The sequence below is a fragment of the Artemia franciscana genome, chromosome 10 (genome assembly GCF_032884065.1).
Source record: "Artemia franciscana chromosome 10, ASM3288406v1, whole genome shotgun sequence".
NCBI classification, from domain to species: domain Eukaryota; kingdom Metazoa; phylum Arthropoda; class Branchiopoda; order Anostraca; family Artemiidae; genus Artemia; species Artemia franciscana.
Window position 1 is genome coordinate 45,373,281 of NC_088872.1, and position 15,503 is coordinate 45,388,783.

The 15,503-nt window shown below is 34.7% G+C and overlaps 1 protein-coding gene across 1 annotated transcript in view; it reads right to left on the reverse strand.

Moving 5' to 3' along the window:
* The window catches only part of LOC136032247 (mediator of RNA polymerase II transcription subunit 24-like), a gene marked incomplete in the record, with an annotated part of 80,037 nt that overhangs the window by 14,729 nt on the left and 49,805 nt on the right, over positions 1–15,503 (reverse strand). Inside the window, 3 exon segments of the mRNA XM_065712478.1 lie at positions 3,578–3,856; positions 10,087–10,241; positions 13,699–13,935. Coding sequence (XP_065568550.1) covers positions 3,578–3,856; positions 10,087–10,241; positions 13,699–13,935 — 671 coding nt within the window.

The following is a 15,503-nucleotide window of genomic DNA, read 5'->3' on the forward strand; positions in this document are numbered from 1 at the left end:
CCTTTATTTGGAAAGCAATTGTCATCGTATGATAAAAATTATAAAAGGAAAAATAAAAATTATCATAAAATATACTAAATAATTTTAATAGCGTAGGAATTCTCGAAAAAATGGAAAGAGTCCCTTCCTTCAATCACATCGAAACAAACATATACTTGATCTTCATGATTTGTTTGATATATTTATTTATTTGACAAAAACAATTCTCATACAAAAATAAAAACAATTCATCCGAAAGAAAACAGTTGACGTGGGGTAAATTAGGTAAAACCATACATATAAAATCGTCTAAGTTTAGTGTAATAAAAAAGAAAGAAACAAAAAATATAGACATAAATAAGTAAATACATAAATAAATATAATGTAATAATTGAGAGCGTACTCCCACATGATTATCAAGAAAAAACAGCCAAAAACGGCTACAATATTCATAGAACAGCCTAGGACAGCTCGGGCCGTGATAAAAATGTAAACATTGAATACAAATAATTTCAGTTAATTTATGAAGAAATATTAATTCAACATAAATTGCAGAATAAACTTTTTCCGAAAACTTGAGATTTAAAAAAAGTGCCTAATTTTATTCTTCTTTGGCGTTACTTTGGCTCCACAAACAGTTCTTTGGCTCCACGAAAAACTTCCACAGGTTCTTCGATGTACTTCATCTTTTGTCTCTGATCAATCCAGACATCATCTTCGCAATTCCAATAATACCCTTATTTCTTTCAGTCCGTCAGCAAGATCATATTTTAACCATATGAGAGCGTTTCATAGAATACCCAACAGTTTGAGTCATCATAACATCATCCCTATTTAGCACCTTTAAAAGGTATTTTTCTGTCTTATAATGAGTTAAATATTATAATGACTTATAAATGAATAACATTGATTTCTTCTTGTTATATGGCTGTTTTATTATACTATTAAATAAAAAAAGTGTTTTTTTAACTGCAAGTAAGGAGCGATATTAAAACTTAAAACGAAGAGAAATTATTCCGTATATGAAAGAGGTTGTCCCCTCCTCAACGCCCCGCTCTTTACGCAAAAAGTTTTCCTGTTTGTCACAGTCCTACTTTTTAAAACAATAAAAAACTTTTGAGCATTTTTGAATTAACGCATATTTGATTTTGGCTCTCCACACATGAATAATTAAAACGAAATTTGCATATTAGTTTTTTTTTTGCTAAATGGCTTTCTCTTAGTTTTGATCGCAGGAATTTTAGAAAAAGGGGATGGGGAGGAGTCCTAGTTGCCTCCAATTTTTAGGTTACTTAAAAAAAAGTCCACTAGAACTTTCAATTTCTTACGAACGTTTTTATTGGTAAAAAATATACGTAAAGAACTTCTATATTCCTATATCTTTATTACGCATATGAGGGGTTTCGCAGCCTCGTTAATACCTCGCTCTTTATATTAGAACTTAAATTTTGTCCCAATTTTTTAAGAATGACCCCTGAATCACAAAAGGACGTAGAATAAATAGTTAAAATTACTAAAAATACTTTAGCGTAAAGAGCGAGGTATTTAGGAGGAGATAAACCCCTCACATGAGTAATAATTTATGTTCGTTTTAAGCTTTAATGTCGCTCCTTACTTTCAGTTGAAAAAACTTTTTCATATCTATTTTTTCATTCTTTTTTAAATAATGATAGAAAATGACCAGGCTTTCCACAAATTATCCTTTTATAACCCAACAAATGACTAGGTTTTCCACAAATTATCCTTTTATATGCAACTGTTTTCCATATTTTCGCATCTGTTTGAGCTAATTCTGAGTGACAATTGCAGAGATCAAAAGTAAGGTTAATGAGGTCATACCTGAGAATAAACGTTTCTTGTGTCTTCACGAACCAAAGCCCGTTGTATGCATTCACCGCAATATTTTGACAGTTTTTGAAAGTTCAAAAATACCTAATGCACTTTCACGCCAAAAGCAAACCAAATCCAACTTTCTTTGCGTTGGTATATTACGCCAAACTTTTACCCACAGACGAATAGCAAGACATAGAACTCAGGCAAATTAAATCTCGAGAAATTCGTACCATCTAAAGTTTCATTAGGAAACAAGGACGTAAGTCTAGGTTATAATATTTAACTGATATAAAGAATTGATTACAGTAATTCTATAAAGCTGAATGAGTCTCTTCAACACACAAAGATTTCCAATATAGTCCAATATAAATCTTTATGTTCTTTATGCCAATATAAACCAATATAACCCTTATATTTCCAATATCCAATATAACCCTTATATTTCCAATATAAAGATTTTTTTTTTCCTATTTGCTAATCCAGTAGACACAAAAGGCACTCAAGTAATCCATTTTAACCTCATCTGTACAACATAGGAAGTTTCCGATTTCCTCTTTATCTATGATTTTTAACGTAACCTTATCATACTTCTTGTGGTAAACGTGTCATTCAATCGCTTAGAACTTAGATCCTTCAGATCAATTGATGCCATAAAGGGCGCCGATGAAGCCTCTCCACTCGCCTCGAAGCCATACCGCAGCGATGACGTTAAGCGGTACTCGGGATTTTTCAGCCGTACTTACATCTCGGTCATAAGTTCGCTGTCAGGTGTTCTTGGACAACATTGCCTTCTTCCGTCATCTGATATCTAATCAGAATCTATCCATACAAGGGGGCTACGTTGCATACAAAAGACATTTCCCAAATATATCCGCCTCTTCTTCTTTAGAATAGCAATAATAGACTAGCCCGTTTTACCAAAAATTTTACAATTGCTGACTTTTTGTTATCTGTTGAATCGCTAACCATTTCTTAAAATCATAAATACGTTACGCCTTTCTGGAAGACATTCACTAAAATTGATAATGCAAAAATCCGTTTCATCTTTATTCGTTTGACAAAACTTCTACTCAACCTATCACTATGGACAAACAGCTCAAAACTGATTAGCAAATGCAGCATAGCAGACCCCGAAATCACAGTTTCAAAACCGCGTGGAAAACATAAAAGCAAAAAAACAGGCCACCTATGGTTTAGTGTTCTAGTTTGATTTATAATTGAGCTGTCAATTTTGTTTTCTCTCGTATTAGGCTACCCTTGCGATGTTGTCGCTGTTTTGTTAATATAAATGTCCATTCTAGTATTTGCGGCTTTTCTCATCTATCCATGCTCTATATATTTTTGCTTTTGTTAACGGTTTCAAATAATCAAGTAATTTTTAAATTAACAGAAGAATTAATTAACTGAAGAATTTTTTCAACAGATTCAAGTTTGATTTTGACTATCAAATTGTACTTACATCCCCAAGAATTTACCTAAAAAACTAATTTAATAAAAACTATTACTATGCTAAATTGCCAAAACGTTATATTCCACGACAGAGATAAATCCTGTAAAATTTTATCTTTGTTATATTCAATGGCAAAAATACGATTTAGTCAGGGCCGTTCCTAGGGTTGGTGGTGCACGAGAAAAAGCTAATTATGCCCCCTTCCGGACTCAAACATAAATAAAAGCACCAGAAGTCCCCACCAAAGCGTCCCCGAGAAGGCGCCCGGGGCAGCTTGCCCCCCCCCGAAAAGCTCTATGTGTAGCAAACAAATACCTTTCTTTCTTATCTGCGAGTGCCAGCTCTTCTGGGATTGGAGGGGAGCCTAGACACTCAAGTAGAATAAAAGCACGCGATCTCTGAGGTTCAGGCCATGTTTGATAGCGATTTGCAAGGTAGACTGCTGCACATACAGCTAGGGACATCATATATTTTCTAAGCATCCTTGTGTAGGCTATTGCATCATTTTCGCTGATCACATCTGTTGACCAAGCAACTAAAATTTCCTTCATTACACATACCACTTGTACGCATTGGTCAGGCCAACGGATTTGTCTAAAAGAAAAGAAGAGCAAAATTCAAATAAAAGTAATCTGTATCTTACCATATATAATTAGCCTATATCTTTAACGGTAGAACAAAAAAAGGCATACGTTTTTGTATATCAATGTAGAAAAAGTGTGAGAAGAGGAAATAAAAAGCCAGGGTAGCACAATTAGAAAAGCACACGTATCGGATTCTCAGGATAGTGGTTTCGAGCTCATCAATGGGTTATATTTTGTCGTTAAAAAGTGAAGCGTTGCGAATATAATCTTTTCTAAGGAAAAGTTGTAATCATGAAGTAAAATGTTGATATTGCCTATTTTAAGCAGGTAGATGGATGAACAGTTTGATCAAAGGGAGTGGATGGGGGGAGTTCTCTAAATAATAAGGGTTTCCAAAATCATGGCTTTGGCAAGTGTATTCAGCTTTGCCGAAGTGCTGGGGAGGGGGATCTAGCTGAAACTTTCAGAGAGTTTTGCTGAAGGGGGGGGGCAAGGTGACTTCAAAATGGGTCTCAAGGAAGAGTTTCTAATCCTCATAAAAAGTGTACGCTAACGTTCCATTTCTTTCTTATGTTTGCCGTTCAACAGAATTCAGTACTAATTTAAAGAGAAATCAGAATTTATCTCATTTGGCGAACAGAAGACACGTACACCAACAACAATAGACTGACCGATGATTTGTTACAAAATATTGCATTTCGTTTGCTGAGAAGATATGAATTTCACCAAAAGACCAACAAAATCAGAGAGAACCCGCTAATTTGATTTCTTACACAAGACAACGGTGGAAATCTGTAATGCACATTTGGAGCGTAGTTTTTTGGGGAACACGACACTTTAAGATAATACAACTGCATGGAAGAAAGTTTTACTAAGGCGCATTTTATGGATAGTCCCAGGCTACACTACTAAAAAAAAATACAGCGTTTCACAATTCGATACTTTCATCAACTGAATGTATGTATCTAACATTCCTGCAAGGCTAAGAATTTAAATATTCATTCAATATGATCAAGACAATTAATCTGACTGGGATATTAAACATTATATTGTCTTAAAAACATATCCCGTCATCTCCCTTGAAGAATACAGGTTTTCCTGTTATGCCAAAAGACACCATTCAGCCTGTGACTAGTATATTACAAAAACGCTCAATTGCTTACATTACCATTGAAGAAAATTTCTTAACTAACATTGAAAAAAGAGAATTGTTTTCCAAGAACGAAGAAACTCGGGGGATTGAACACTGATCAAAGACAATAAGAAAAAACTAAAGAAATGAATACGAGGAATAGCGTAAAGTTTTTATGTCATCTGTATAAATGTTTGCCGAAAAATTATAATGATTTGTAGCAATAACGGCTTCTCAAGTAGTCATAATCCAGATTTACATATTATCCTGGCGTTTCTTGACACACCTAACACTGTTACTACCAGTGACTGAACATTCAACCTTACTCAAAACCTCTCATCCACTTGAAGAATGACGTTGGTGTTCTGATATCAGCGATCCTGCAATGGTTTTTGTCATTTGTGGGAACAAGGAAAAGCCAATTGGAACAACATTGGAAATAAAGGTGTCTGTCGTAAGGTCTCAAAGAGAAATATCCTTGATTTGTCGAATGCAACTTCAGGTGAGCGAACCAGTGCATTGAGCGAGCCAGTGCATTTTTAGCCAAGACGAATGAGTCTACATACAATGACCTGATTTTCTCAGTCCAATACTCCTGGGATTCAGGGATGATGCAAAAATTTTTTTGTCAATATTCTCTAATGGCTTTTGGGTAAAGATTCTGACTTATAATGTCTCCCTTCAAACAAATATCCTAAGACAAAAGACGTATTTAGTTTTTACGCTAAAATATGTTTGAAGTATACGAAAAGGGGTAAGAGAAATTAAGTAAATCGTTTACTTATTTGTATTGTGGAACCGCTAGTTTTGCCTTATACATGGTTACCCTATGCAGCACGTCTAACTGCGGATTGAACACCCTCAAACACGTGGCTTGTTTAATAATAATAATATCACAAATAAAGAAGAGAGAATAATAAGGACTTTTTTCCCAAGACAGTGAACCAACAAAACTTATTTGAATATTTCGGCCCTATATCTAAGGGCCGTCTTCAGCAAAGAAAATAATAAACAGTAGCATACAAGTTCTTGGCTAAAAATCTATTTTTTAAAAATAGCCTTGGCATCATTACTTCTTAACGTCTTCGTCATTATATAAATAATAATATCTATTTATAACCCTTAAATCTATAAGATAAATAGTTGAGTAAACACTTTAGAAGGCAAACAACAAAAAAACATGATATAAAAACGGAATTCAACAATAACATCAAACAATAACATTAATCAGCAATGACATTAATCAACAATATAATTAAATAATAAAGTTAATAAAACGAATCAAAACAATGTTGAGGTAACAAACACTGACACGCTATTCCCAAGAGTTTTTCGTGTAAACCAGTCAGTTTCTCAGTGAAATTTGGAAGGTAGAATTTATTTACTATCTTTCGATTCATACACCAAAGACGAAGATAAAGAAAAAATTTATAGAAGCGGAAATAAGACGTTCGATTATCACTAAAATCCTTTTTCCTAAAAATCGAGGAAATCCCAGAAAGCTAAAGAACAGAATGATCTGAAAAAGCAGAATAAAGCTTACAAACGGCAATACAATTATATTTCCCTCAATTGGCTACAATTTTAGAGTAAAAAATCTGGATCTTCTTCCTATAGTCTAGCAAAAATGTGGTATGACCTCAAACAAATTGCTATACAAATGATTCTTTCACTGACCGACTAAAAAATATGTGCTGATTCCGAATCCGAAAAGTTTACCGCACTAGCTCTTTCACAAATTTGAGTTTTTTTTAGGTTGAATTTGAGGTTGAGGCAAAAAATGTTGATTAAATTCCAGCAATTGTGATTAGATATGTCATTTCTACGCTCTTTTTTTTTGCTGATGAACATAAAACTAAATGTTTAAAGTCAAAAGAATTGTTTGGGGCATAAAGCTTTGAGAGGGAGTAAGGTTGAGGGAGAGGTTCTAGGAAAACTGTGAAAAAAGGGGTCAACTTCAAACAAATTGCTATACAAATGATTCTTTCACTATGTGACTAAAAAAAAAAATGTGCTGATTCCAAATCCGTAAAGTTTGCCTCTCTAGCTCTTTTACACACTTGAGTTTTTTTAGGTTGACATTGAGGGTGAATTTTTTAATGTAAAGAATGCCGTCCTGAAAAGACATGCCGTCCTGAAAAGACAATTCCGAATTTAGGAAGTGGTTTAGGGGTTTGGTTTGACATCCTTGCTACATCAGAACATTACAGCTACTTGGGTCGAGGATGGAGAGGGTGAGGTAGTCATTACTTGCAACTTGCAACATTACAGCAACTTGGATCGAGGATGGAGAGGGTGAGGTAGTCTCTGAGGCAAATTTGAGGTACATAAAAGTCTGACTTTTTCGAAAATCGTCATCGTCCACAAGTTTCGAAGGATTTTCGCGTCCCCGATTCTTTGTCTGAAAATTCTACTTTCTAACTGGTGCTGATGAAGGATTGCGGTAGATACAGAGGTACAAGAATTAACTACACATCTGATTTGTCAATTGAATCTAGAATAATTCCCGACTTCAAAACCAATTGTTTATTTTGTTCGAGCATAGTGGTTTTTGAGAAGACTCACTAGAAGGAGAACAGCTTTCGTGACCACACATCAGAGTTCGGCGAGACACTGGTGGGACTTTACTGAAAGCAAAATGATCACTGATCTTAGAAAGTTCACGACCGAATTCTAGCAGCGAATTTGGATCTGCATGCAGCAGATGTTGTATACGACAAAAATGTTACTGCAACTTTGCATCTGGCAAGAACCTCCCTTTGAAGCATGCAGGGAATATGACTGATAAACTAGAAAAAAAGAGAGGTAGGTAAGTAAACATGAATCAAGAGCAAGCATTTGAAGAGGTAATGCGGTTCTTTGAAGCGAATGATGACGAGCAATTAACAGTTCGTGAATTGGTCAACATGATGAGTGAGTTTCTCGGTGATTCAGAAGAGCCTGTGTATAGCCAATTTTACACGAAGAAGCTCGTCAAGGAAAGGTTTAGCGATGGAGTAGTGATTGCAGAGACCGACGGTAAGGCTTGTGTTGTTAGCTCATACTATGCTGCCAAACTTTTATGCACAGCCAAATGATAGCGAGGAAAACCCTTATTTGTGCGGCTGATGAGTTGTTGTATAGCGACATAAAATGTATCACTCAAGATATAACTGAGTATGTTAAGACGGACGACCTGAAAATTCTCGAAGAAAATTTGAACTACCTGCCATAGACTCTGAAGTTCTTCCAGAAGAACTTGTTCGTAGGCAAAGATAGTAAACTGAAAATGGCTGCCAATGGCCAGAGCATCATACAAACCACTCGACCTAGGGCCATAAAATCTCCTCCTCACGTAGGACTCACAGTGATGGTTCATCATAAGCAAGGAAGCCGCATTCTAGTTGATACTCTCAGCACTATAGGCTTCTGTTCATCTTCCTACGAGACCAAAAGCCACAAGGGCTCAAACAACGAAAAACAGTCACCACGAAAGAGATACAGATCCTTCTTGGAATTTGAATCTTGTGTGGAAGATGTCAAGACTGTTTATCGTCCCCATCCCGAGTTGGCAGGGATAACTACAGACTGTTTTTTCCTTCAATGAACCATCAGTTTACCCTGGAAAGGCTTAGGTGATCTTTATGCCAATGATTGATCTTAGCCCAAACGATCCTACTTGTATTTATACTACTCTTCATTTATTCGGGCCGTGAAGGACCGTGAGAAATACTGCACCGTACCAGTTCTGACATTCGGTCAACCACTTTAATGGAAAGTATTGAATATCATAGATGCTAAATCAATAGGAAGTTCTTTGAAAACCATAGTTTTACTCTTGGGACAGTTACTAGCATCCCGGACGGCACGCTTACGAAAAGCTTTGAGATTTTGGAAAGTGTAACACCCATCCACCACATCAAATCCACATGAAGGATGGAAAATTTTTAGAACTTGAGAGTTCTAGGACAAGATGGAAAATTAAAAAAAAAGATACTTCCATCTATCAATATTAAGCAAAAGACTAACTTTAGTAAAAGAATAAGAAATTTTAGCAACCATCCGCGATAGACTTAGACCGACTAATTAGAAGAATACCATCAGCATATGCAAGGTATGAAATATCAGTTAACCCAACAAAACACATAGAAAAAAATACTCTCAAGAACACTAGAAATACAGAATTTAAAAATTACTCGAGATAATAGTCTACCCTGCCGTACACTCCAACGACCAGGAACAATAAAAGAAGAAAGGGCACCGCTAGTTTAAATTCGAAGATAGGAGTTACTATATCAAAACTTAAGAAGAAAAATAAGAGAAAGGTTAAATCCATAGATGTAAAGAGAGTAAAGAGCCTGACTGTGTACAACACTGTCGAAAGCCTTAGAGATATCAAGAGCACAAATGTGAAGACCCTTTAGCTGAAACACCTTTAAGAAGGAATGTCAGAGCAGGGTGAGCGTCGCCGATGCCAGACCGAAAACCGATCTGTTTCTCCCCAAAACTAGCATTCATATTAATGAAAGGAAGTAGCATATATGCAAGGGCTTTACTAAGATTACAAGCAGTCGTGATGGAGTTGAAAGATGAGCGGTCCAATTTAATCTTACCTTGTTTAAGAACAGAAGCGACACATCCACAAAAAATGCTCTCACGAACAAGGGAACAACAAACGCAAATTTGGAAAAGCAACTGTAAATGGAAAAACAAAGGCAGGCAATTTATTTTTTAATGATAAACACTAATTCCGTCAACATCAAGAGAGCTTGATTTCAATTTCTTAACAGATGCACTTACAGCATCAACAGAAACGGGAAGAACTTTTCCCTGAATCAGGGAAAACGGGAGAACAACACGCATTTAAATAAAACACGTGCACTGCATAATTCCTTTTTGAAAAGATAACTGAATAGTGGTCAGCCCACGCAGCTGGATGGATGGGGTAATTATGATCTGCTGAATTAATCCCTTTGTCCCAATCTTTCTTGTTCGTAGGAAAACAGAACCCTTTATATCGATTCCATGGCAGACAACAAATACTAAGTACATTTTTCATTGTACCTTTTTCTACCCTTCTTCAACAGAAAAAAACAAAAATATTTAGATTAGATGCAATTTTTACTTACGCACTGCGAGGGTCAACATCGTTGCCTAAATATTGAGTCAATACTTGATCCAAATAGCTGCCAATAGAATCTTCATCAGAAGTGGATCTACTAACTAAATGCTCCTGGGCCCAGTCACAGAAAAACGAATTTATACATTCACCTTGAAGCACAAGCTGAAATAATTTTTAAGTAAATACAGGTCAAAATACACCAATTACTAAGTATTTGACAATCAAACAGTTCGTGGTAACGAACTGTAGTAAGGAGCGACCCGGCTCAATAGTAAACGAAACTCTAAAAACGGAATTTTGACGCTAGAAAATACATCAAAAGAATCGGATTTTCATGCTAATTCTAAACAAATAAGTTTCATCAAATTTAGTCTTTGTCATCAAAAGTTACGAGCCTGAGAAAATTTGCCTTATTTTGGAAAATAGGCGGAAACACCCCCTAAAAGTCATAGAATCTTAACAAAATCACACCATCAGATTCAGTGTATCAGAGAACCCTATAGCAAAAAATTCAAGCTCCTATCTACAAAAATTGGAATTTCGTATTATTTGCCAGAAGACAAATCACGGATGCGTGTTTATTTGTTTGTTTGTTTTTTTCCCAGGGGGTCATCGTATCGACCAATTGGTCATAGAATGTCGCAAGAGGGCTCATTCTAACGGAAATGAAAAGTTCTAGTGCCCTTTAAGTGACCGAAAAAATTGGAGGGCACCTAGGCCCCCTCCCACGCTCATTTTTTCCCAAAGTCAACGGATCAAAATTTTGAGATAGCCATTTTGTTCCGCATAGTCGAAAACCGTAATAACTATGTCTTTAGGAATGACTTACAACCCCACAATCCCTAGGGGAGGGGCTGCAAGTTACAAACATTGACCAGTGTTTACATACAGTAATGGTTATTGGGAAGTGTACAGACGTTTTCAGGGGAATTTCCTTGGAGGAATATGTCATGGGAGAAGAAAAATTCAATGAAAAGGGCGCAGGATTTTCCAGCATTACTATAAAAAAAATAATGAAAAAATAAACATGAAAACGTTTTTTCAATTGAAAGTAAGGAGTAGCATTGAAACTTAAAACAAACAGAGATTATTACGCATATGAGGGGTTTTAAAAACACTTTAGCTTAAAGAGCGAGGTATTTAGGAGGAGATAAATACCTCGCTCTTTATGCTAAAGTATTTTTAGTAATTTCAACTACTTATTCTAAGGCCTTTATGATTCAGGGGTCATTCTTAAAGAATTGAGACAAAACTTACGATTTAGTGTAAAGAGTGAGGTATTAACAAGGGTACAAACCCCCTCGTATACATAATAAAAACATAAGAATATAAAAGTTTGTTACGTAAGTTAATTCTTAAGTTACGTATATTTTTTTACTAATAAAAACGTTCGTTAAAAATTAAAAGTTCTAGTTGCCTTTTTTAGTAACCGAAAAATTGGAGGGCAACTAGGCCTCCTTCCCCACCCCTTATTTCTCAAAATCGTCTGATCAAAACTAAGAGAAAGCCATTTAGCCATTAAAGAATTAATATACTAATTTCAATTTAATAATTTATATGCGGAGAGTCAAAATCAAACATGCATTAATTCAAAATCGTTCAGAAATTAAATAAAAAAAACTAGTTTTCTTAACTGAAAGTAAGGAGCGACATTAAAATTTAAAACGAACAGAAATTACTCCGTATATGAAATGGGTTGTCCCCTCTGCAATCCCTCGCTCTTTACGCTAAAGTTTGACTCTTTGCCACAGTTCTACTTTTTAAAACAATTAAAAGCTTCAGCGTAAAGAGGGAGGGATTGCGGAGGGGACAACCCATTTCATATACGGAGTAATTTCTGTTCGTTTTAAGTTTTAATGTCGCTCCTTACTTTCAGTTAAGAAAACTAGTTTTTTATATTTAATTTTCAATATGAATCTAGGTTCTGTCATGCGCTAAATCTGCCTTACGTTGTTGAATTTCGCATCAATCAACGTTACAAAAAAAGAAAAAAAAGTCTTGATGTGCGCGAATATTTCTGTTTCAGATCTGAGTTGAAAAACTCACTTCCCAGGCCAACAAAATTGTACTTGAAAAAAAAAGAAAGTTTCCAGTTTACGCACCCGTAAAAATATGCTATTTTATTCCTGTTTTTTTAGGAGTATATAAATGATTCTGAGAAAGTCAAAAGAGTCAAAGGAGTCAAATGCAGTCTGAGGAGTCAAAAGTCTTGCTACATTCGAAATGAAGTTTTTCAGCTAAACAAATCATAGGTGTGCCAAACTCAAGCCTGAGCTGAGCTCTGCTCTTCCTGGAGGAGCCTGAGCTCCCTCCAAGAGGACTCTACTGATACTAAAATTTTCGAAACGCTAAATGGAATCCTTCTGTTTTTTAATCGTTACACCCTCTTTTGGTTTTTGACAAAATATACCCCCAATACAAAATTCCAGTTTACGCACTCGTAAAAATATGCTATTTTTATTCATTTTTTTAGGGGTATACAAAGGAGTCTTCTTTTTCGAGATGTTTTATTGGAAGACAAGAAAATTTTGCTTTCGGATCGATACGCCCACTAAAATTGACACAGCGACTTTGCCGGTCAGGTTTGTTTAACAGAGTTTACCGTCCTCTAACAGAACTTTGCTTAAGACTCCCTTTTCTTATGGTTAGTTTTGTTTTTCTTTTTACAGAGTAAATGCCAAATCGAAAGATTTACCCGGTCGGATCCAGCCCTTGGTAAATTTGACTATTTAATAGTATATAGTAAAGAGTAGACTGTAAAAATAGAGAACATTATTTTACCAGAGCTCTTTTGAACATTATCTACAAAGAAATACTCGTAGTTAGATTGAATTCTGAAGATAAGTGAATTCTGAAAAAGGTGTCATTAAACCTGAATTAAAAGGTGTCTTAAAGGTATCTCTATTTGAAAACTTTCAACTTCTTCAGGGCATTTAAACTTAATTCTTATTATAAATTTGAAACGATGAATTATCAAGTATTAGGAAGACCATTAAACGGAAACAAAAACACTTGGAAGGCATTTTGCTTCCTTTTTTTTAATATAAGGAATCTTAAAATTGAACAGATTTTTGTCTTATAAAAGACTAAAGATTTTCTATTCTCAGAGAAGACTAAAAAGTCGACAAAAAATAAAAGGCTAGAGGACTAGGAGACTAAAAACAAAAACGTAAAAATTTAAAACTCAATTTTAAAAAGGATTTTTTTCTCTAAAAAATCTATAAATAGAATTAAGGAAGGACGCAAAACAGATTGGGCTTTACATAACTTGTATTTTTTTAACGCGTTTTCTTCAAATCACTGATTTTTCTCATTATTAATTTTACAACTTAATTCTATTTGATATCTACTGTTATGTCAAGCCCAATACGTTTCCACCTCTTGTTTTTACTTGTATTCATAAATTCTAAAGAGAAAAACTCATTTCTTTTCCATCTTAAAAACGAATTAAATTAATTTATTAGATATTTTATTATTGAACATAATTCTATTGCGTAATTATGTAAATACGAAAGAACTCTTCTAACAAACGAGACAACATATAAACAAATAATAAAAAAAAACAAATAAATAAAAGAAAAGCATGATGTTATAAAACATGCAAGAACAAATTACTTACATGCATTCCATAGTTCTGCATAATATAACAAAGCATAAGAAACGATATGTCGAAAAGATTCGCCCTAGCTAAGCCAGATCTTGAAGCTTCGGGCCCGGGAAGACAGGCCATTTCATTGAGTCTAATGAAACGGGTTGTGAATTGAGGAAGACGACCGCCAGCGGCTACAGCTGTACATACTATCTCCAACGTATTGTAGGATGGCAACATTTTCGTCAAGACATCCAGAATCACTTCCTTCAAACAGATAGAGAAGGTTTATAGTTAGAAGAAAATAGTTTGGAGTAAAATTAAGACCTCCGAAAAAACTCCAAAATTCTGATGTTTTCTCTCCTTCAACTTCTATATTTTTTCCTTTTTTAGGTTTTTTTCTTTTCTCAAATTTAGGTTGTTTCCTTTTTTTGTCTAATTTTTTAACAAACGAAGTTATTTCTCTACGTCCAGACCAGAAAGTCTTGGAAAATAACAGGCTACGCCAAGCTTGCCCGAAAGAAAAATAAAAGCACTACACAGATTGGAACATCTCTAGACTAATCATGGAAAAATAATACCCGAACATAGAAAATAATATATATAAAAACATAAAAGCACAAACCTACTTAAGGTAAGCTTGAACTGCGACATTTCGTCGGAGCAATCAGGTTTCTTTCCAGTTTCATGTATTTTGTCTGAAATATTTTTTTTTTTCAATAGGGTTTCAAATGAAACCTTCTCGACTTTTAACCCTAAAAGCGGTATGTAAAGACAATAATGTCAATTAAGTTTCTATTTACAAATCAAAAACAGATAATGCACAGAAATAACTATGAACCATTACAGAAATAACTAGAAGAAAAGGGAATCACTAAAACGAGGGATGAATCATTATAGTAGGCCTCCTAGGTTTTCAGTTTATCATAAAGATGTAACGTTTCGCATCAGTGACTGATAAAACTGTTTCAGTTCAGAATATACATTCATTATGGCTTGTCTTAGGAGGTCAAAACAAACGAGAATTAACTCAGAGCCTAATTTTGGCCTGGAAAGGTTTCTTCTTGACCTGTTTCTTTGGCCTAGAAAATTCCGCAGAAGAATGGTCTATTGACCACCTGTCTTAACTCTAGTAGCAAAATGAGACACCCTTTCTTCAATTTTGTGGTAGCTTTTCTTCATTTAAAAAAAGAGGAGAGAATACGGCAGTGGACTTTACAGTCACGTTCGTGCCCTTCAGTAAGATAGTGCAGTAGAGGTAGGGGGGCTAAAATAATATCATCAACTGAAAAACTGTTTTATTTCATAAAATACATTCATTATAACTTGGTTTTACGTAATGATAGTAACGGCACAATTCAAGCTGACTGTACAGTTAATATCACCATAGAAAGCTTCATTTCAGGAAATTATCTACATTTTAAATAGTCTCAATACACTTTTCAATTTATTTTGTCTTTCTTTAAAAAGAACTATTTGAAAAAAAAAAAGAAACAGAAACATTTAGAAAAATCGTGTTAATACAAAAATATTACTGAAATACCATTGAAAATGAAAGCCTACCAGGAAAAATTGGTTCAATTCTATTAAAGCAGAAAGGAACAACTAAAACAGACATAGCAGAATTAAGGATAAAATCAAAAGAGAATAAGAAACATAGAAAACACACCTTCCAACATTCCGAGAATAGAAAGATATGAAAAATGTAACAATAACAAAAACTTTAGGGAGTGGCTTGAACTTTTACTGATGGGATATTTGCATAGGTGTAATCATCTAGAAGTGACTGACATTATTTTGTCCAGCCCATATTCGTGGTAAAATTATTTCTATTT